We start from the raw sequence: 24,103 nt of genomic DNA on the forward strand, positions 1-24,103 counted from the left end.
TGTTGTTTTTTCCTATGAACCAGAGCAGAGTGGGGTGCAACTTGCTCATCCTTCTCTCTCCCCTTCCCAAAAAATTGAACTACACTCTGTACAGCACTCGTTCATCTGTCACTGGAAGCAACCACAAAAACATAGTTTCCAGCGACAGTGATCTGACGTCTGTACATAGCTTTAGGCTGATTCTAAGGCTTCAATGTTTTCTAAATCATTGACCCAGAATGAAAATGCAGATGAGTTACTGGCTTCCATGATTTATGAAATTCCCATATAAAAGATCCAACCTTGCAATGGACAACACCTCAGGAATTTTATTTCTAGTTACTATAAACCAATAATTAAAAATGAAGTGTGCCCCATATAACGGAGACTGCATCTATATCATAGTTTAAAATGTTTAAATATGATAAAAAAATATTTAAAATGTGCTCATCTTTAGGGACCTGACTTGTGCCATGGCATGTGACCATCTCTTACCCATGGTGTTGATGTCTGGTGAGTGGCTGCATCTCTTTTACACTCAGTGTCCTCCTTGTTAGAATGTGCTGATGTCATGCTGTAATGGTGAAACATAAACACTGGCGGGATCACTACATGTGTGCCTTCATCCCCACCATGAATGTGTTAGCATCATGTTAGTACATCGGGAGAAGACTGTACAGTCACAATGATGTGAAGATTGCAGCCAGATCTGATTTATTAGCATCTGAGGGATATTAAAAAAAGAGACCTGAACTAAACTTTAAAGGAAACCTGTTCCAAGAGAAGTATGGAAGCTGCAATGCAGACCTCTCCTTCTATCCTGCCTTGCCAATCCAGTGGCTTCATTACTTTCTACATAACTGATCTAGTACAAGTATGCAGAACTTTCACTTTCTGCAGTGAGTGTAATAGGTATAACACCAATAGTGAGAGTGAATCTCCCCTGAAAAGGCACAGACTGCAATAAATCAAGGTTTAGGTGATGTATTAGGCAGGTGAATGAGGCAGGATTGACACTACTCAGTCCCACAATGGGAATTAGGAGTTTTGTGCAGTTCTGGCAGATCAATATGTATTTATAGGTTCTGATGATGCCAGCACAGCCAATTGCCTGGACTGATTACTTCCAGGGGAAAGGGTAGCACTTGTCAAGTTTTTACTGCTTTTCAAAGGTCAACAGTGTTTAACCCAGAAGTCGTGTGGGAGGAAATTGTAGGTGGTTGGTGACCCAACTCTTCAGAAACCACCTAAAAAAAGCGTTTGGTTACTGAAAAGTCCCAGGTGGTGCACCCAGCTAAATGGGACTGGGGAGAACACCGGGTCAGTTAAAGCGACCTCCTGCCTTGCTGAAACAATGTATTGTGTACTAACAAGAGAAATGCTGTTAGGAGAATAGTGCAAAGTGACAAAGAGGTGAGCTCATCAGTCTGCTGATTTCTGAAGGTGTTGTGTTTACCAGATTCCTGCATCAGTGGTCGCCAACCTTTTTGGTCCCACGGACAATTAAAATTACCAGCTCCTGACCACACATGTGCGGAGAGGTGTGTGTCACCCAAAGGGTGAGAAACCGCCCACATAGTGACGTCATGATGGTATAACCCCACCCAATTCCCATTGTAGATCTGAGCCTGCAATGGGAGAGTGGGCGGTTGTGTCCAGAGACAGCCCGCCACTTCACTGAGCCAGGGATTTGTACGTGGGACATAGTCTGCGGCTCTGGCCAGTGCGCTCCCTCATCAGGGTCCTTCTTCTGATCCCGCTCGGGGGTGCACCGACCAGAGCCGTGGACCAGTAAAATTTTCCCGCGGACCAACGGTTGGCGACTGCTGCTCTACATCACATTGCCTTCTCCAGCCTGCCTTGCTCCCAAAGCACATCCTGCTGCCATCTCACATGACTCACATGCGCTTGGCCATCTATATGATCTAAATAAAACTGGATGAAAAGAAGTTTAGGCTGTTGATGGACAGTTCAGACTCTCGGGTACCCACTGCAGGCTCTTTTGGGGGTGGACAGTGGTGAATGTTGTGCAGCTTAAAGCAGAGCTAAATTCATTGGTGAGTAGTGAGCTTTTGCCATATTCATTAGGAATAGGCGGTATACTTGCTAATTATGGCACAGACTTATCCGTGTGCAGCTACCCTTCACCTATGACAGGTCCAGTATTCTGTTATTGTTTCATCCACAGGCACCATCTTTACCACCTACTCCCAACAGCGGACCTCCATGCATGGTGATCGTTTTCAGCCACAGGAGTTATATTGACCCAGCGGCTGGCTCTGTATATGGAAACACTGCATAGAGAGCCAAGATTTACACAACATGGTGCATGATCTTCTGTGGGATTAGACCAGATTGTCCAGCCTCCTTCCTGCACATCATCAGTGAGCCTTAGGCACCCTTTCCTTTGTTATCAGTGTACCCGTAGTCCTTCTTTGAACCACTTTTGATAGGTATTACCACTGATTACTGGGAACAGCTCACAAGCCATTTCAGAGATGCTCCTACCCAGTCATCTAGCCATCACAATTTAGCCTTTGTCAAACTTCAGGAGATCCTTACCGTTGCATATTTTCCTTCTTCCTGTTCACTTGCTGCCCAATATATCCCACCCCATGCCAGGTGTCATTCTAAAAAGATGACCAATGTTATTTACTTCACCTATCCACGGTTCTAACACTTTTGTGATCAGTGTATTCAGCAAATGTGATCTGCATTCATGACTGTAAATAGTTAATTCCTTAAAGAGTTTTTTATGAACAATTAATAACTACTTTCTCCAATGAGTTATTCATTCCATTCTGGAAATTTACATTTGTGTTTTTTTGTAATCCTGAGTAACAGAGAAAAAGACAAGAACAACACATTACCATTTGAAAGCACATATGCGAGATTTATTGTAAGCAGTGAATTGAGGGGGACGTAATGTAACTACCAGAGATGTGAAAAACATCTGCGCTGATCAGCCCAGCTAGCTTGTGAATTTACAGGTTTCATGGAGAGCTAGTTAGACATTTCCTGTTCATGTTTCATCTACAAAGTGTTTTACACATATTCTGAAACCGGTGCATAATACTGTGCTGGCGTACGTCTGGTGAGGATCTCCGGCTGTTATAAAATAAGGACCTGATAAAAAAATAAAAATCAATGTAACATTTTGCATCCTTGCCTTGTAGTAAGAAATCAGCAGTACATAGGCTGTCTTTGCCTTCCCTCCTTTGATGCTACATGACAGTCCAGCTTACACAGAGACAGACTGTTCCTGTTGCATAATGGTAGCATTGGTTTTCTTTCCTGGCTAAGACTTTCTGAACTATGTGTTCAGAGTATTAGGAGAGGCCACAAACAGATCCTCATTATTTAGGTTTTTTCCTTACAAAAGGTTGTTGTGTTTTATAAATTATATTGGGGCAGGTATGTGGGCAGTTTAGATACAAGCATTGCTTAGCAGTGTTCCCACATGAAGTTACTTTTCACTTTTCAGTATAGCACTTGTGTTTTTGCTTAGTGGGAATTGATGCCTGGGAGGCAGCACTCTGATTTGTGGTAATTACTCCTTTCATGAAATTCTCAGTGTTAGTGTGCAGAGTGTGTGCTATATGTAGCGTGCAGAAAATTATATGCCTAAGGCTGGGTCTACACGGACGTTTCTGAAAACGCATGTAAATGTTCCTACTGCGTTTATGTGCCTTTTAATGCATTTTTATTAGCGTTTTAAAGCTTGCCTTTAAAACGCTGGAAAATGTCTATGCCACATTTTCCCACGTTTTTCCTGCATTTTTAACATGTTTAGGGGATATAAACGCAGGAAAATGCATGAAAACGTCCTATTAAAATCAATAAAAGCTTTAACCTGCGTTTTTGGGTGTTTTCCAGCGTTAATCCCCTGTTTTAATTTTTTAAGCATTGCAAGCAACGTTATAGATAACTCCCATAAACTTGCCTCAAGGAAACGTCCTGGTGTAGATTAGCCCATTGGAGTGCATAGGAATTTCAAACATGGGCTTTTAAAGCCTCAGGTTAAACGCTGGGGAAAACGTCCGTATAGACTAAGCCTAAAGCTAGGTACACACTTCCAATAATTATCGCTAGAAAACGAACGATTACGACCGATCAATGATTGTGCGCAATTATATTTGAACGATTGTATTGTGCACAATTCTGTACATTCTGTAACAATGTGATCGTTCAAATATAATCCACCAATAGTGTACACCTGCTAGATACAATCGTTTGAACGATGCAGGGAGTGACATTGTAAAGGAGAATGTGTATTGCAGAAACATGCACGATCACTGAACAACCGTACACACGATAGATAGCGAACAATCGTCGGCCAGTCAGATCCACCATGACGGTTGTTCGTTTCCAACGACATCCTCGTTCGTCGGCGTCCTTGGTCACCTTTTTTGTGAATGATTTTCCACGTTCATTTCTAACCATAATTATTGGAAGTGTGTACGCAACTTAACTCTGCACCCAGCCTTGCATTGCTCACCCCTGCAACCCTCAAATTTTCAGGCAGCTCTGCACCTCCCAGCTCTGCAACCCATTTGCACTGTTTAGCTCTGGACCCATCACCTGTGAACCCAGCATTAAACTACCTATCTCTGCACCGCTTGTACACTGCTAATATAACCACACTCTAATGTCTGCCTTTAGCTTTGTGCTACTCAACTCTGAACCTAGCTTGTATTGCCAAATTCTGCAGCCCTCACTTGTTCTCCCAGCCAAGCACAAGTCACCTCTGCACTCCTACACTACTAAACCCTACATCCCTTATCCTTTAGCACACAAATGCAACAACAGGAATACCTATGCCTGTTATATGCAGACAACATCTGCTTTTCCCAAAACTTAGCGGTATTCGGCGCAACATTTTTTTTATACTTACAATAACATAGTGATCAGAATTTTTTTTAAGTATATATTTTTAAGAGTGGGAAAAAGCTGTAATAGAATAGTGGTCCCTGTATTGTGATACAACTTTTTCAGTAACTACCCCAAAACAGCCAGGTGGTTACTTTAAAATCCTGGGTGGTGCACCCATCTAAAAGGGTCTGGGGAGAACACTGGTGACATTCGCTGTAAAATGAGGATGGGGCTTTACAAAAAATAACAAAGGAATATTCAGTTACATTATTGTTCAATATGGGGTAATGATGTCTTGTTTCCACAATGTACCTAGCAGTAGCAAGGATTTAAAAGCGCTCCAAACTTACCAGTAATTTGAGAGAAAGGGCGTCCTGATCAGATAAATACCTAACCATGACCATGTTTCCATGACAAATAAACTCCAATGTCATACAATACTTTCCATATTTTGATGTCAGGTACTTCGTTTCCAACTGTTCTTTGTAATTTTAGGAATAACCCATTCTAATTACAGCAGGGCTTATTTTTTTTAAAATGTCTTAAATATAATAAGAACCTTCTGAGTTTTCAAACTGATCTAAGCTATTGGATTCTTTCTATGGGTATCTGAAAATTTTATTCTGTGTTTTTTGTGTTGTACTTCTAGGACCACTTAAACACAAATATTTTTAGAGGTTTCCTATACCGCTGATGACTTTATGTTTAGTAAGCAAGGCATATCCCTATTTTTGATATATTTAGGGATGCCTTTATTCTAATACGTGATTTTACCCCAAGCTTTTAGCAAAAAAAACACTTTTACTTTATTCATTTTATCTGAAGATGTTTAGAGTTAGATTATCTGGAGGTTTAGGTGTTTGTAAAGGTTAAAAAAAGCTACAAATAAAAACCTTCTAATCAGATATTTGCAATACAAAACGGATTGTAGTGGTGAACTTAGAATTATTTTGTTGCTTTGAATTTATATATTTTACTTATTTATTATTACATTAAAGCTCGAAACAAAAGTTACAGGAGAGTTAACCACCATATTTTAGCAGAATATTTTTATATAGTAAATATAGAGAGAGTATATATATATACTATATATATATATATATATATAGAAATATAGTAGAGTAAATAGTTAGTGCTTGCTTTTCTTCTGGATTGTTCTCATTTAACAGAAGTAGAACCTCTCAACGGCTTCACGTTTAGACATATTGCATTGATTTCAGCATTGTTTTACTTTAATGTAGGACTTCTATAATGCATTGTAAATGCCCTTTGGGATTGTTAAGTGTTTGAGATCTGATTTGTGGTTAAGGGTCCTACAGAGACAACTCTTAATGCACAGACATTTTTAAGCCTATGTCAAAAATCTCTTAAGTCTTAAGTGTAGCAAATCTATCATCATGGACCAAGTTATATAACACATTTGTGTCCCTGTGTTAGTGATCCCTTTTATTTTATTTTTTTTGTTTGTTTGTCTCCGATATTGTTATATCTTTATGTGATTTTTCATTCAGGCATTGTACTGTACTAGTCCACCAAACTCTATTATGCTGGAAAAAGCCTAGCTAACCCTTACATATGTGAAGTCTGATTTATTCTGATTTCAGGGGATTGCAGAAAATTTTGATTAAAGCCCAACTCTAGAATTAGGCATGAAGAACCGTAAATCCAATTTGAATTTTTTTTAAGCCCAGTAGTGGTGTTGGGTAGCTGGATAGCCGCTCACAGTTTTTATTCATTATATGAATTGCTTTCTAAGCAGCCAAGGTCATTGATGGTATGTAATACCCTATATTTAGTAAGTAGTGGAATTGTTAGTGACCTCAAGCAAACTCTTCAAGTAGCTGTTGATCAATCTTGTAAATGAGGTTTAGGTGGCCGTTTCTATACTTGACTAGCCTGTGAGATTGTTTTCTCCTTGCAGAGTTTTCCATGGCGTTCAGTGTTGAACCCAGAATTTTTTTTTAAGCCAGTTGGCAAGAAATTGTAATGTGACCCAACTCTCTAGTAACCACCCAAAAATACCCGGGTGGTTATTGAAAAGTGCTGGGTGGTGCACCCGGCTAAACGGGGCTGGGGAGAACACTGGCGTTGCCACACAGTGAAATTGGAAGCTAATTTAGATGATACATATGTGTCCCCAACAGTTCCAGAGCAGTTATTTGGTTTAATATTCAGCCCTGGGCCTTTCATAGACAGCTATATTCCACATGGTGGCCTTGGCTTCCATCGGGTCTTGGCGGCCTTGTTTGGTGCAGTGAAGGTGCATTGTCTATTACGTGTCATGGTTCATCAGTGCATTCTATCAGAAGTTCAAACGCTGCACTTTTTCTGGTCCTTCTATAATGCACATGCTGCATAATAAAAAAAAAATGCAACAGGAAGGTTATGTAGTGGTCTGTCTGCCTTTCTAGCAGAATTCTTCAGACTGGATTTTTTTTTTTTACAAATCCAGACTTGCCTTATTGGCAGGGAAGAAAAGTTCCCGCTTTGCTTTGTCTACAACATAAAACTTTCCAGATCAAAGACATACTATGCCCCATGTCGGTTTCCTAAAGCAAGACATTCCTGACAGTTGTCTTATGCCAGGAAAAAATTATCCATGCAGTTCAGTGATTTTTAAAGATTAAACCTGAAGCTGAAGTTTAATGTGCTATTATTTTTCTTTCCCTGGTTTTTCTTTTCCCCTTCGTCAACATGCTAATGATATTTTAACCCACTTTGTTTATATGCTTCTCTACGCAATGCAAGAAGGTTGTGACTGGTGGGATGGCCAACAGGGTGCTGTACTTGGCTACCTCAAAACATCACAGCACCCTTGCAGCACCCACACTCTTGCAGGCCACCCAATACTGTAACTTAAAGGAGCTAGAGAGGGACAGTAAGGCTGGGGAGAAAAGGGCTAAGTATTGCTGGATGTCCATCAGCCAGTAGAGTAGGGCTTTATCTGACTTGCTGCAGCTTCTACTGCACATTGTGAGAAGCTGACTGTGTGCAGTAAAATCAGGAAATAATTTCAGTATGGAAGAGGAGCCTATAAACCAGGCAAGCCCAGTGTCCGGCCCGGGGGCCAATTGCGGCCCATGTTTAGATTTCCACCGGTCTCCAGTCTCTGTCATAAAATCAATAATTTGCGGCCCGCCAGCACTGTTGACCACAGTATAAAATACACCCCTACAAAAAAGCTATTTTATATTTCATTAGAGTTGATCAACCGGCTTGCAGTTATCAGGCCACTACTCGGCAGGCATAATCGGCAAGATGATATGATATGATATGCCCCCACACGTTTTCACCTCACTAAATCTGTCCTTCTTTGCAAAACGTTTGGACACCCCTACTATAAACCTATGCCTGGCTGAAATGTAGGGCAGAAGTTTAGAATTCTTAAATGTATTTCCCTGATTTATATCAAATTTAAAGCCCAGTTTTATTTTATTTGCTTTGTTATATTTACCTCATTAGGTCATGTGTTCCTCTGGCCCCTTTTTATTTCTTTTTCAGTGACGGAAGGTCTTTAATGGTGCAGAGACTGGTGCAGAAGTGATGACATTTTGGCAGCTGTCTTCATCATTACATCTCCTGTTGGAGGAAGGGTTCATGGTACCCTGCCCTCACAGTATGTCCCAGGTCTTCTATGATGAATTACTTCTGGAGGGCCTTTTTTTAAATTAAAAAAATAACCTGGAGTTGGGCTTTAGGAGAATTGACCTATTATTTTCCTGAAAACTTCAAGTTTCTTTACACCTAAAACTGAAACTCTAGAAAAGTAAAGCTCCAGCCATGAATTTTGTTTGCTTTATGATAGGGCTATATGATCCATGGAGCTGTTATTTATGTTTGGATCTTATTGAGAAGGATGACGTGACAGGAAGTAAGAGAAAATCTATGGAAAGCGTGAGAAAAACTCACCATAGCAAGTTGTTACTAATAGAAGTGTTCCTTCTACAAATCCGTACATCACATCTCGGTTACAATGTTGGGATTTTCCCTCATTATAGGGCCGGAGATGAGAAAAATATGGAGGAATGCATCACAAAGATTTTATATATTTTGCAGTAAATGTATTTATCTAAATTCCATTTTTTTCTTTATTGGCATAAATGTAACTGCTGTTTTAGAGGCTTTGTCTGTTCAAGCTAAGATTTTGGGGCAAAGGAAGGGCAAATTGAAAAGGGAAGTCTGGTCTTGGCTGTGCTGTATTGCTGTATACTGTATGTTTTGGTAGTTGCAGGTCAATATAATTTAAGGTCACTTTTCAGTGAGTGCAGTCTTTATCTTCTTCCAATGCTGGATAGACAGTGATATGCTTCCTGCATTAACTTACATATAATCTCCTGGCTTCTAAAAGACTGTGGGACTAATTATTAAAGCTCTTCAAGGCTAGCTGGCCATAGCAGCTTTGAAGGGCCTTATTTATTAAAGCTCTCCAAAGCTGGAGAGGATACTCTTTCATCAGTAAAGCTGGGTGATCCGGAAAACCTGGAATGGATCTGGTCCAAAATTCAAAACATTTGCAAGCAAATGAATTTGAAGAAATCCATTCTGAGTTTGTTGCTTACCTTATGTTTTCCTTCAAAGCTGCTATGTGTAGGATTAGATCACATCCACAAAGCATCATAAACAGGAACCTAGGGCCCACTAGATGTCAGGATTCCAACCATCCAAGCTCATTTTTTAGGCTCCTTCAACAAACCAGGGGATAACACAATGGTCATTCTATTCACCCCCTTCTCAGTACTCATATGGAAGGTTACAATTTTAAATATTGGTAAGGCTTCTCTGTACCTATTGCAGTCTTTATGAGAGGTGATCCAAAAGATGGAAAAGGACAAAGCTGCTACCCTGCCTAGGCTCTCTCTTGTTCCTAATCTATTTCTGCATGCAGGTGAATATAAAAACCACTGTCCACATCTTTCTGCTTGGATAGGTGTTGAATATCATGTAAACAACAGCAGAGTGTTGGATCCACTTTTGTTCAGAAAAAGGTTGTAAAAAGCCCTGTATACATGCTAATATTTTTAATCTGTCTTTCCCTTTAAAATATCCAACCTTTAGAGCTTGTTCAGCCAGATGGTTAAACCAGCGGATTACTAGAGTTTCACACAGAAAATGTGAAGGAACCAGCAAGCAGGCAGTGTGGCTGTGTTGCAATTTTCGGGTGTTGATAATTCTCTATATGCCGCCTCTCATGGGAGAACAAGGACCCAACCACTTCCAAATGCCTGCTAAGCAGTTGTAGACATTTGTAAAAAGTAAGATGAACAAATGACGTGTTTATGTCCTTTTGAAAAAGCCCTGATAACCCCCACATTTGTGGCATGAATGTACTTATGTTCAGGATTCCCCTCATTTAGTTTTCTGTACCAATACCAATAAAAATACTTTTGCTAGATTTGCTAGAATTGGCTGTCAATAAGGTTGCAGTGTGGTTAGTTCTTCCTCATGCCAGTAAACCGCTGCCTAGGGGTAGTTAGTTCCTACTAGTAGCTTCCACCCACAGCAGCTCCATAGAGAATAAATAGGGGGGCAGTGAGTTCTTGCTCCTGTTGTAAGTCCGAATCTCTCTTTATGATGAGGGTATAAGAAAAAACCCATTAATATTTAAAACCTTCCCCTTAGATACAGGTACTACTGGTTTAGAACAAATGATCTAAGTGGTTCTAACCAGAGGTGAAATGTAATCTTAATAAAATTCCCCTTTAACAAGACTGGCATTGTTTACACATAGTATAGCCAATTGCTTCCAGCATCTTCATCAAATTAAAAGGTACTGAAAAAATAACCTGGACATTTATCAATAATGTCGTCAGAGACCAACAGCATTAAGTAAGTGCCTAAATTTAGGCATGAGGTCAGAAATTGAAAGCGAATATATTGGTAAAACAGTCTGGCACTACTTTCACATTCCCAGTGTTGACTAAAGACTGCATTGCTGCATCTTTACCTTTTACTGCTGCATCAATAAATGAAGTCATTACTGGCACAGCTATTTAACTGTTTAGATGGACTTCAGGCAGAGGTGCAGTGATTAGCAAGGTTAGGATTGGGAAGCACTGAATCATTGCTCATTCATTTACATAAATTATTCATTCATCATTACTAGCATGACCTTGTCATTGTGTAATGTTCTTCATTCTAGGCAAAAGACTGAGTCAACAAATATTTCTAATATTAGTGATAGACAACAGGAAGGCCTATACAGATTACCCTGTCTTCAGTAGTATCTAGAGCAACCCATAGCAAAAAGAAAGAATAAAGTTTTATTCAGACTTTTTTATGTAAGTCAACCTTGCTGGTTTCTGTTAATAAGAACTACAAATATTAATAATTACCCATTTGACTCAAGTTATTTGTATACAGTGCCTAGGTGGATATGTGTACAGTTTGCCTGTTGGCGTATAGGTCTATATTGAACAGTTGTCTGTGTAGATTTACCTCTTTAGGTTCTCCGCACATTTCTGCTGTACTTGAAGAGGCTTTCAGTGACCTATGATGTAACTGACATCTTACATGTGCACAAACAAAACACCTTAGGGCTCTTGGTTTGTATAAAAATGAATGGCATTGTCAACACACTAAAGTCATGCTAACACCACAAAGATTCTGGCTGATCAGAACCATTAACTTCTCTTAGTAAGGTTAGAATTAATAAAGAAACTGTCCGTATAATTAGACCTAGATTGCCCAAAATCAGATCAAACATTTAATATCATTTGTCCACCAGTCAAGGAGGTTGTTGTAGTCGTCAGGACCAAATCAGCGCACCTTCTCCAGGTATTCCATTAGATTCTATTGTGTCACTGAATCTTTCATTTAGATTATACAGACTAAAGCAGAACTAAACCTTATGTACACTCACCTGTCCCTGTTCTGCGCCACCATCTTCTTCCTTCTTCTCTTTTTCTGATTACGATCTATTGCCATCATGATTGGCTGGGCCAGGATGACGTAATTCCCAGCAAGTGTGCAAGAGTTGCATTCAGTCCTGCAGGGAAAGCCGGGAAGTGCCAGGTATCCCAGCAACCAACACTGAGCTGAGCATGCGCAGCTCCAAGAGTTTGATGGATGAAGTCAGTGATCAGACAAGTATAAATGCTTATTGCAGAAGGGACTTGTCTGTTTCTGCAATAAAGCCCTGCCTGATCACAAACTTTTAAAGTAAAACTTTAGTTCCATTTTAAGGTTTACAGGTAGACTTAAAAATCTGGAAGCTCAATCATTCGTCATCCATGGACAGCTCAATCTGAATGTATTCAGTGTATTCAATACTAGCTGCCACGTTGTACTTCAAGATTCTCACTCACATTCTGTGCAAAATAATTGCTTCTCCTGAGACTACTAACCGTAGAAGTATCCACCTTTATACAAAGAGTCAGTCTGATTTCAGGTGCCTCCTGCAATTTTTAAACTTCCCAACTTCTGACTGTATCCCACTGTTATGTAGACTATAGGTGAGTCGGTTATAATGAGAATGCATTATTATCGCTTTACAATTTCTTAGCTAAGTCGCTGCCTCTGCAGGATACAAATGCACACGTGAACACTATGTGGGTTTCAGGAGAAAGTTGATAATTGTTAGTGTACAGACATTATCTAAGGTATGTTTCAAGCTTCGTTAAAATTCATAATGGAGACTGAGCATCACATATGGGCACTATCTGGGGTGGTCCGCTATCAAATAAAGACTGACAAGTGAATGCCCACTGACTGACATTGACATCCCACATCAAGGAATTTTCATATTTGCATAAATTTGCATAAATATGTGCAGCATCCTGCCAACCTACCCGGCACTGCATAGAGAAGCAGAGACCTACTAATGAAGTCACTGGGATTAAGATAGGTTACAAAATGAAAACAAGAAAGTATTAGGTAAAAATGTTACTAGCATGTTGGTTGGGTTGGGGGTACCCATGAAAAGCAGAATGCAAGCATATTAAACTTTAGCCTTATCTAATCCTGTTCAGTCTGTTTGGCATCATACATATAGAAGTCTCTATCTATTATATAGTGAAATACAAACTTTTAGTAACTTTAGCATTGGTAAACTTTTAGTAACAGAAATATGTTGAGGTTAACCTATTGTTTTCCTGCTTGTGAAGATTTCTGATACCTTGCACTTAGATACACATAAACCATAAACAGAACTTCTGGATGCTCTAAAAAGGAGCTGTACTTGTTGCTGGGTAGTGAGCTTCTGCCATAATCAGGTAATCATTATAGCACAGACTTACCTGTGTGCAGACACCTGGCAGTGATCCAGGACCTATCCTTGCTGCACAAGTAAGAGCTGCCATGTTTGCCGCTGACTGCACAGTGGGCTTCCAGGAAGACAACAATCCTCTTCATCCATTTAAGGGGCACTGAGGATGTAACTCCTCCAGGTGTTACTTTGTCTTCAGTGGCTGGCTCTGTGTGTTACACATCTGACGATTTTTTCAGATGTTTCTATTTTTTATCTGCTTTAAGCAATGTTAATATTTTGTGTATCACCATCACTGGGCCAGAATCCACTCAAGCAAGTGGAAAAGAAAGAATGTAAATACTACTGCAAATTGTTTTTCAAAATGTGATTCATTTAACTTTATAGGTATATAAAGTTTTATATTTATATACCATTAATATAAACATTTAGCTTTAAAATTTGTCTTTTTTTCTACGCTTCTTAGGTCTAGACATATTTTCTAGAAATGTAATTTATGTTCCAGAAGTGAGTATATCACTTTTTCTTCTTTTCTTAAAATGACAAGCAGGAAAAAAAACTTTCATTGTTTGAAAATATTCAGTTACACAGTAAAAAGTACATTTATAACATTTATATCACAAATAATTACCTCAATGTTTGCATTAGCATGAGTATCATTCTACATCATGCTACATATAGAAAATATATATAATACTATGGTAAAGTGTAGCAATAAAAAAACAAATGCACATTACAGGTACTTTGGTTTACAGGAAAATAATGGAATTGAATAGTCATGTGAGATTGCTGTAAATTACATATTTGTTTAAAGGTAGATTGGTATAGTTTAGCCATTCTTTAGAAAAGCACTGTGCTCAGTGCAAAATGTGTCAGAGTGGAGCGCATTCCTGATTCCATGTAAATAAAAGAAGAATGTTGTTTTGTATCTCAGTGTGCGGTGCTCCTGTGGCTAGTAGAACTGATTGCATCGGTGGATAGGAGCCAAACCAGCACCTATTATGTGATTGTGTAGTCTGGAGTTTGGGCTCACCTGGAGTGGCTTGTGGAATATTTATGCATCTATTTCATTGAGCTTGTTACATTATCCTAATTGTATTGTGTATTCTGTATCAAAATTTTACCAAGTTTTTTAATAATTAATTCATTTTTTTTTTTTACGGGAAAGGATTTTAAAAGCTCCTAAAGTAAAAAGTAAACCCTGCTGATACTTTGGGTTCAGTTCAAAGGAAGTTCAAAGGATACTGAAATTTTGTCATGGGATATCTTTGATCAAATATCTTTGCATTGTCTTTAATTTTTACTTTAATCTACGACTTTGGCCTTTTTCTAGGTGTACCATGGATAAGACACTAGAGAGGCGTCCTAGTACTCCAAGTGTCAGGGTGACAGATCTGGGCTGGCAAGGATCACTAAACCCAAGTCCACTAGACAACGATAAAGATGAAAGCCTGGTAGATGAGTACCTGTCCCCAGGCAGACTGGTAAGACTTTATCACAAATATACACTTGAACTTAATGGGCCTAATTTATTAAAGCTCTCCAGGACTGGAGAGGATACACTTTCATCAGTGAAGCTGGGTGATCCAGCAAACCTGGAATAGATCTGTTCAAGGATTTAAAACATTTGCTAGCAAATGATTTTAGGAAATCCATTCCTGGTTTGCTGGATCACCCAGCTTTACTGACAAAAGTGTATCCTCTCTAGCCATAGAGTGCTTTAATAAATCAGGCCTGATGTTCTTTGAACATTGATATTAAACTGTTAACATCTTTTTTTCTATACAGAAAACAATTACTGGAACAGATGACCTTCACGAAGTCACAAGTCTTCAGATGTGTGTGGACACTAGGGATCACACCTTGGGGAATTTTGGTGAGGGATGCTTTCTAGGTGAGGGGTTAAAGAGAGGGCCCTATCGGGAAAATATGTTCAGTGTTCCACACTTTCAAAATGATGACTTTGGAAATTGATTACCTGAACCTGTGCCTCAGGATGCTGTAGCTGCTGGAGTGCTTTGAGAGATGTGGAATATATCACTTCTTGTGTTGTAACATTTGGATACATATATATAAAAAAAACACAATGATATTGTGGTGTTGGAGCTTGTGTACAATATTCGTCTCATTGCCCTTGCGGCACAATTGCTTTGAGCTTTGTTTACCAAGTGGTACTGCTCACTGAATCCTAATAAGGAAAGTCCCTTGTTGCTGCTCATTTTAAGGTTGAATATCTCCTTCTCTGTCTCTTTACAGTATTTCTATACCTAAAACATTATTTTTCATTTTGGAAAAATTATAAGCACTTCAATTCATTTTTGCTATCTGTGTATTATTAGGGTTATTTCTGTTATCTTCCTGCCATGTAGAGTAAAAGGAGGATATAATTTTAATGTGAGAAAAATCAACTCATAGACAGTTTTCACAGGAACAAGTGTCACCATTGGAAGATTTCCACTCTATTTCTGGTTTGGTGTCAGCTCGATATTGGGAAATCATCCTCACTAATCCTTTATTTCCACTAACATTTGTAATCAGGACAATTAGAGTAAACATTCCTAAATATACAGCAATAAAAACAGAGCAAGAGCGAGAGCACACTAAGACTCAAGTACAAAAAAGTGGTTTACTGGGGTTCCATGAAGTCCAATATCGATTTTGGGGAAACAATGACCCCTTTTCTCAAAGGAACAACATGAAACAACTTGTTTGTCCGTTTTAAATAATTGTGAAGAAGGATATTGGGCCTCTAGAGCAGCTTTTGGATTTCCAGTACACCCCCCTTTTTTACTGGAATTTATGTATGGTGAATAACTACAGTGATTGAGCTAGTCAGTTATCATTGATCACATTGAATTTATACAGTTGGCCACATTGAACAATTGATTAAATAGTCGATATTGGTGTTTGTGCCCTTCATAAGAAAAAATTGTTTCTCTACAAAAATTGCACAACACAACTGTTTTTACCTTTTATGTGGAAAACCAACAGACTCGTACATCCATGTATGCAGGGTGTTTTCACCCGCAGTTGTGCATTTTAGAAAAGGGGCAAAGCTTAGCATCATCAAAAATTAATTTGACACTTTATTTGTTCTCAGTAGGTTTTCCCCCAATAGAGAGGCTTCTGTAGATGAGTAATGTAAGATGAAGTTCTGTAATGAGTTACACAGTAATATTATACATGAATTACCTGTTATAAGGCATTATATATATGGTTTTCTCTATGGACCTGATTAATTAAACCTCTCCAAGGCTGAAGAGGATACACTTTCATCAGTGAAGCTGGGTGATCCAGCAAACCTGGAATGGCTCTGGCCCATGGTTTAAAACATTTGCTAGCAAATAGCAAATTACTTCATCCCAGCTTCACTGATAAAAGTGTATCCTCTCCAGCTTTTGAGAGCCTTCATAAATCAGGCCCTATATCTCTTTATACTGAAAATACAGATCAGAAGACCTACAATATATTTATTGCTTGCTGTGATCAAGACAAGGCTTTTTTGCAGTTCTATATATCATTGCTTATCATTCTAAACATCAACACAAAGCACCACAGTCTTTATTTAATCATATTTTTCAATTTTATGTTTTTAATCATATATCACAAAGGTCAGTGGTACACAATAAATCATAGGAAATAATCATTATTCAGATTTCCATCTAGTGCAGTGGGACCAATAAAAGAATATGTCAAAGGCTAACCATCCTGTGACTCTGGATGATTTTATATTATGTGAGGGGAACATGCATACTCAGCACTCATGCAATCCCAGTCCTTGGTTATTTTTAAAGAAGATCTGTCATTTAAAATTCACACATCCTTTAATTTATCAGGGCATAGTTCAATATTACCAAACTATGTCTCCTAAATAAAAAAAATCACTTAAAACCTGGCATTTCCAGCTTCAAGCCACAGCAGTCCAGATCACACAGAATCTGCCAACCAACCATTGTTACAGAAATTTTATTGTTTTCATTCAGATAAGATGATTGAAAAGACTGTCTCATATACATAGATGAATAAAAATATACATAAGATATTATTACAGTTAAGTTCATCTTCTTTTATTTGTCATCTCCTTGATACCTTTATTTTTACTTTTACGTAGTGAGAAAGGGGTAGAACCTGGGTTTTATTACTGTCTGCATTTAAGATATCTTTAAATAGGGACACCAGCTTTAGTTACAACTGTCCATGAAAATATTTTCTGTTTTCTGGGCAGGAAAAGTGGGGAAATTTCCCTACAGGAAACAGACAGCAAAAACCTAACGTGTTTAATAATGTTCTTTTCTCTATATATCTTTAAAATCATTCACAAAAAATGTTATCTCCAATATTTATCTTCACATAATATAATGTACAGTGGGTATTTATACGAATGACGTCCTTCACAATATTCACACAACATTTCCGCTGTAATTACTCAATGTAACTTATAACATCCAAGTAAAAGATATTATAGCAATAGTCCAGATAAAAAGAAGAAGGAAAAACAGAATCACTGAGATGAATAAAGATTCACCTGGCCCTTCTCAATCTGCAATAACTACTTTCTCCATTGCACTCCAAGCTACGTAATTGGCTTCAATCTGTGATTAATTTCAATCATTTTGAGTAGTTCAGCAAATAAACAGCTATTCCTGAAGCATGCCATTTCTTGGCAGTGCAGCTAAAGACAAACATAGTTACCTAGTAGGTTAGGTTGAAAAGTCCATCAAGTTCAACCACTTGGGAAATATCCATATCCCATATATAAAACCCTAAAGGACATAGTTGATCCAGAGGAAGGAAAAAATAAAACAATGGTACAATTTGCTTCAACATGGGAAAAAATTCTCTCCTGATTCCATTAGGCAATCAGATGTTCCCTTGATCAACAGTCTCTTTACGTTAAGTTATCTTTACTTTAAATCCTTAATACCCAGTGATATTCTGTGCTTCTAGAAAAGCATCCAGCTTTTTCTTAAAGCAATCTATAGTAGTTGCTGAAACTACTTCATGAGGGAGCCGATTCCACATTTTCACAGACCTTAATGTGAAGAGTCCCTTCCTTATCCAGAGCTTAAACTTGTTTTCCTCCAGCAGCAAAGAGTGTTCTTGTTCTTTTATCTTTCATCGATAATCTGGATCCTTCAGTTTACCAGCATGAATTTCAGATCCCATTTTCAATACAGGGACTGTAGTACACTGTTTGGCCACTAATGTTTTCGTGGCACTGTTCTGCAGAAACAGCTGTTAGGTCTTGCTTGCTAAACTAAATACACATTGAGATGTCCCTGCTGCCTGCTTCCTGGAACTGTGCCAGATGTCCACGGTGCTGCGATAGGAAAGCTGGCCTGTGTGTGGAGGTAAGTATAAAAAAAAGTACGGTATTTTCAAAAATCTGGCGCACCTCAGGTCTGGAGGTTGCCCGATTTTTGATTGTCAACTGTACTTTTAATCCCAAACTCTATATCATTTATAAAGATGTTATACAGTAAAGGCCCCAACACTGAACCCTGGGGTACACCACAAATAACCTTAGACCATTCAGAGTATGAATCATTAATTACGACTCTCTGGATGCGGTCTTTAAGACCTATTGATCCTAACTTGCATAATAACCGTCTGTGGGGTATGGAGTCAAATGCTTTAGCAAAGTCCAAGTACACTATATCAACTGCTATTTCACTGTCCACCTGTTTACTTACTTTCTTATTAAAAGAGAGTAAATTTGTTTGACAAGTTCGGTCCTTCTGGAAGCCTTGCTGACTATCACTTATAATATTATTTTCTAGCAGAAACTCCTCTATGTGGTTCTTTATCAATATCTAGGACCTTTCCAACTATAGGCATTAAACTAACCAGTCTGTAGTTACCTGGTAATGACTTTGCTCCCTTTTTAAAGATAGGAACCACATTGACCTTACGCCAATCCATCGGTACCATGTCAGTGACTAAAGAGTCTCTAAAAAATTATAAATAATTGCTTTGAAATAACCAAGCTCAGCTCTTTGAAGACACGTGGGTGAAATCTATCGGGTCCTGGTGCTTTGTCAACCTTAATTTTGTCCAACTGTTTCTTAATCATATCAATTTTGAGCCATTGTCTTATTCACTCATTGAAGGCAGTGACATTGGTATTATGAATTTGGACTTGAGCTCTGCCATTTTCCTTTGTGTACACAAAGCTAAAAAAAGTGTTTAGTAAATCTGCCTTTTCTTCATCCCCAGTTACCAACCGAGAGACATCCTTTAAGGGGCCTACATCCTCAGATCTGATCTTTTTGCTATTATTATATTTAAAGATTTTGGGGGGTTTGCCTTACTTTCCTTTGCAATCTCTCTTTCATTTTGAAGTTTTGCATTTTATATCCTTTTTTCATCTTTTTTTACATTCTTTATAGTTTTAAATAGATGAAGGTGATCCTTCTTTTTTATATTTTTGGAATGCCCTTTTCTTGTTCCTCAAGGCTTCAACAACTATGAGTTGCAAGGCATAATCTAAAGTTCTTGGGGATAACATTGTGGACAGGCAAAAGTCAGGAGATGGATAGCAAGAAATTTGAAAGGCTTTATCAATCCCTATGAGCACAGTAAAACCTATAGTTAAAAAGTATAAAGTGTATGGTACTTCCAGGACTCCCTGGATGAGGCTTTTGTTGCATGTACAAAGTTGGTAGAAAAAAATCCAAACATACTCAAGGATGTAATTAAAGTAAAAGGTTATTCCACAAAGTACTGGGGGGGCTGTTATATCTTATACTATATACAGTTAGTCCCCGGGTTAAGGACATCTGACATTCGGACGCCTCCTAGATACGAACCATGGCTTCCCTGCTCTCTGGAGGGGTGGTGTACATGACTTGCAGACAAAATATTTTGCTAAACACAGCTAAAGTTGTGGGGGATCTTCCAAAGGGGGGGGGGGGTAAGCTCTTTCTGCAGTCTCTTGTAACTCTTTAATGACCAATACAAACTCTGCAGTTGTTTCTTTTTGCATATCAAAGCACAGCTTGCTCCATAAGTTAATGAACGTCTACGCTCCATATAGTTCTTTTTTTGCTTTGTTTGCTATTAACTCACAGTGAGGATTTTATACAGTAACTGCCACCTCACTGCCTAAAAAAAGTTGAGACAAACATCTGTCCTAATTGTGTTTATTAAAATAATGTACCTGTTCCTACTTACATACAAATTCAACTTAAGAACAAACCTACAGTCCCTATCTCGTATGTAAGCCTGAGACTACCTGTACTTTATCCATCCCAGTGATTTTGTTTTTTTGCTTTTTTTTTCTTTCTAAACTGTTGCTGTTATATCTTTCACTTGGATGTTATAAGTTGCATTGAGTAAATAATATTTATGTGTGTCTTCATTTCAGGCTGCAAAACAACAAAATGTGAATATATTAAAGGGGGTGATTCTTGTTTATATCACTGTATACAACATAAAACACCATATTAGCTTAGTCTTCCCAATAAAGTTGTAAATAAGTAACAGTAATAAAAAATAAATATATTACATTTGGTGTTTCCTTATAGCTCCCAAGTAGCCTATGCCAGCATGTGAAGAGGAAGCGAAACTGTTATGATATAATAGAATCAATGCTTGGCAGTCTTTATGAATACATCACTACTTATATTAATATGTATTCTCTTACTGTTTTCTATTTACTATAACCACAAAACACAAGTAGAGCCGTTTATTTTATTACAGAAAAGCTACATTATAAACCTTGATGAAATATGCAATTTATCTAATTACTGCTGTATAAATTTCCAGTCCAGAATAAAAATGAAGACTTAGTTAAAGCGGAACTTTGACTAAAAAAAAATAATTTACCTTGAAATAATATTTGTGAAAAACCCTCAGCCCATCCACAAACCGAGCCCATTGAGTCCCGCGCTGTCACGGCTTCCCTCTTCTTTCTAGCACTCACTGTTTTGTCCAGCACTGCCATCTGTGTTCTTCAGTCTTCTGGGTTTTTCCTAACATCACCCAATTGGGCACTGAGCAGACTTGAAATCGGGTGTCATTAATTTTTTATGTGTATTGACCCCCAAGAACATAATTAATGTGATTCAGGTTTTTTACATTGTACCTGTAAATTAACACACACAATAAAAATAATGAAAAATAACATTTACTCGACAGATGTCAGGTTACAAACAATAGTAGTCTATAGTCTCATTCTCAGGTTCTGTCCGGCAAATAAACAAACCTACAGAAATCACTGCTGGTTGCTGAACTTTTACTATCAAAGGGGAACCAAACCTAAATAAAAAATTGTAAGTAAGCAGCTCTTTATAGTAGAAGGGACAGTCTTTTGTTGAATATATGTGGAACTGAGCATGTGCATTCCTGGCATAGCTGGCTGCTGTGAATGAATGAGCTTTTGTGCATTTCCAAAACGGATAATGTATATGTTTTTACTTCTTTAATATATTAGCATTTGCTTTCTTTTCACATTTTTATAGGTACCTACATGCCAAACCTTAGACAACTAAAACTGAATAACAGTGTCATATTGTCAATAAGGTAAGGGAGATGATATATTTTTATTGGTAATTAAGATTACATACAATTATGTTTATTGTAAAAACAAAATGACACAGAGATTTATTAAGCGTACAAAAGACAGGTAGATACCATATTATTAGAATGTTTGTTTAAACTGTAACTCCTACTGGACTTTCTATGGTTTGTAAACATAAGGTACTCCAGTGGTGATATATTGCATTGAAGTGTTTTCACCATGAGGTGCATTTATAATAGAGAGCAGGAATCTCTGTTTGCTCTATCCTATTTCAAAAGGTTGCTTCACACTGCACCCTGCATTACCTGGCGCATTCAAAAAATGCAATGTCCTAGAGTTCCCTAAGCATAAGGGACATAACAAAGAGAACTTATTGATTGGATGAAGAGAAGATGCATTTTTAATAGACCATGTTAATAGTAAGCCTCCTGGCTTAACTTTTTTTATACCTTTATTTTATTAGTGGTTTTAAAGTCTTGAAGACAGCAGCACACTTATCACATTTGTAAAGCATACCCCTGTGATTTGTAAACATGCTTTTTGTTAAAACAGCATTATATGTGAGGTTTAGCCATAATGCTACATTTTAAATAGACCCTTAATAATGCTATGCTGTCTTCACACATAAGGCCTGATTTAATAAAGCTCTCCAAGGCTGGAGAAGATAATGTTTCATCAGTGAACCTGGGCAATTCAGCAAACCTTGAATGGATTTCTAAAGGTGATTTGCTATTTGATAGCAAATGTTTTAAACCCTGGACCAGATCAATTCCAGGTTTGCTGGATCACCCAGGTTCACTGATGAAAGTGCATCCTCTCCAGCCTTGTAGAGCTTCAATAAATCAGGCCCATAGACTGTATGTGTGACATTGACATGCACTCCTGCAGTTTCCATATAAAGTAATTAAAAAACATTCTCACACCAAATTGTGGCCTTGTCTAAGTAAAGATCGTTATAAAAAATGTTGGGTTGCTTGGATTGTTTTTGTGGTCAAGGGACTGCTAACCAGCAGTGGTGCAATCTTTATACTAATAATATGACCTTCTACACAGCCAAATATAAGATGTAGCAGTATGTCTGTTCAGGGCCAGCACAACACTTACACACATCACAATACCAAATTAATGGCTGCACTGTCAGAGATTCTCAATTAGTTGTACTAGCAAGCGCTTACAGGCTTTTCATGGTGGTTCAAACAGATGCCAGTTTTTTGCCATGAAGGCTCCTGCACACAGGCCATGTTGTTGACACAAGAGCATCAACAAACATATGCCTTGCAACAACTTGGCCACTGCTGCTCCAATCTGTATATGTTTTTTAAATCCTTTTTACCTACTTGACATAAGGCATGCCCAACAATCTTTTTGGGTTCCTCCAGACTTTCCTTTTGCTGAAAAAGATTACATCATAATTGAAATAACTATAAAGCCATCATAAAAAAACATTTTAAAATTAATCTGGTTGCCAAATAACTATGCTACTGTTTGAGATTTGTTTGGTGTTTATTGGGGTGTTTTTTTTAACCATTGATTGACATCTGACAGTGTATTGTCCAATGCAGGAACTCTACCTGGCTTACAATGATCTCAGAGACCTCAGTCAGGTAAGCATGTTGGAAAATCTGGAGATCCTCGATCTTGAAGGTAACAACATCGACCAGATAGGTGAACTGCAGTATCTGGCACTGTGCAGCAATCTAACAACCCTTACTATAGAAGGCAATCCTGTGTGTATCCAACCCAGTCCTGAAGACACCATGGTAAGCGGACCTGAAAACAACATTTATAACCCTTTCATACCTATTATAAGGGGAGTACAGGGGCTGCTATTGCTGGCCTCCTGAAGAAAGTTACTTGCCTGGTTGTCAAAATTCCTAATCTTTATACTTCTTTTAGGTTAGTGACTCAGACAACATTAAAGCATCAACTTAGGAACTAGGGAACCAGCATTCTTAAAGAAAGAGTTCAGCAATGGCAGCCTTTATGATTTTTGTTTCATGACAGGGACTTTTTACATTTTATTGAAACTATGTATGACTTTTTAATGTGTGTATGTTCTCCTGTGAAGCAGCAATATATACATTATATTGTTACATATTATATATTATCACATACCTTTACTTTGTCTCCTAGAAGTCTCATTCATCAGATATTATTACTCCTTGCCCATTTATTCACTCCCAGTCAATAGGAGTAGTTGAGTCTCTGGACCCTTATCATTACATAGATAGTGAATCACTTCTCTGTCAGAGTCAGTCAGCCTAAACAAGTTATGGCAAGAAGCCAAAGTAAAAAGACTGTGCATGAAATGATTGACTGTAAGCTTTGCTGTCCCACCAGAAGACAATATGGAAAAATAGCAGTGTCCAAAATATTTCCAGTGTTCTAAACACAATTCCTCCTTTTTAGTGTCACAACAAATGAACTTCAAGTTTCAGTGCCAGTGATTTACTAAATAGGGAGTACAGATAAAGTTTGCACCTTACTTTGCTTTACACTACCAGGTTTCCTTTAAGCATCCAGACTAT

General features: G+C 38.1%; 1 protein-coding gene across 1 annotated transcript in view; it reads left to right on the plus strand.

The window, feature by feature from the left end:
* LRRC56 (leucine rich repeat containing 56) overlaps positions 1-24,103 on the plus strand; it is a 38,825-nt gene that overhangs the window by 1,814 nt on the left and 12,908 nt on the right. Inside the window, 5 exon segments of the mRNA XM_072421512.1 lie at positions 14,388-14,538; positions 14,843-14,930; positions 21,517-21,577; positions 22,128-22,140; positions 23,138-23,335. Of these exon segments, the coding sequence (XP_072277613.1) occupies positions 14,395-14,538; positions 14,843-14,930; positions 21,517-21,577; positions 22,128-22,140; positions 23,138-23,335 (504 nt within the window). The 5' untranslated portion in view covers positions 14,388-14,394.

Source organism: Pyxicephalus adspersus, chromosome 9, assembly GCF_032062135.1.
Source record: "Pyxicephalus adspersus chromosome 9, UCB_Pads_2.0, whole genome shotgun sequence".
Classification (NCBI taxonomy): Eukaryota; Metazoa; Chordata; class Amphibia; order Anura; family Pyxicephalidae; genus Pyxicephalus; species Pyxicephalus adspersus.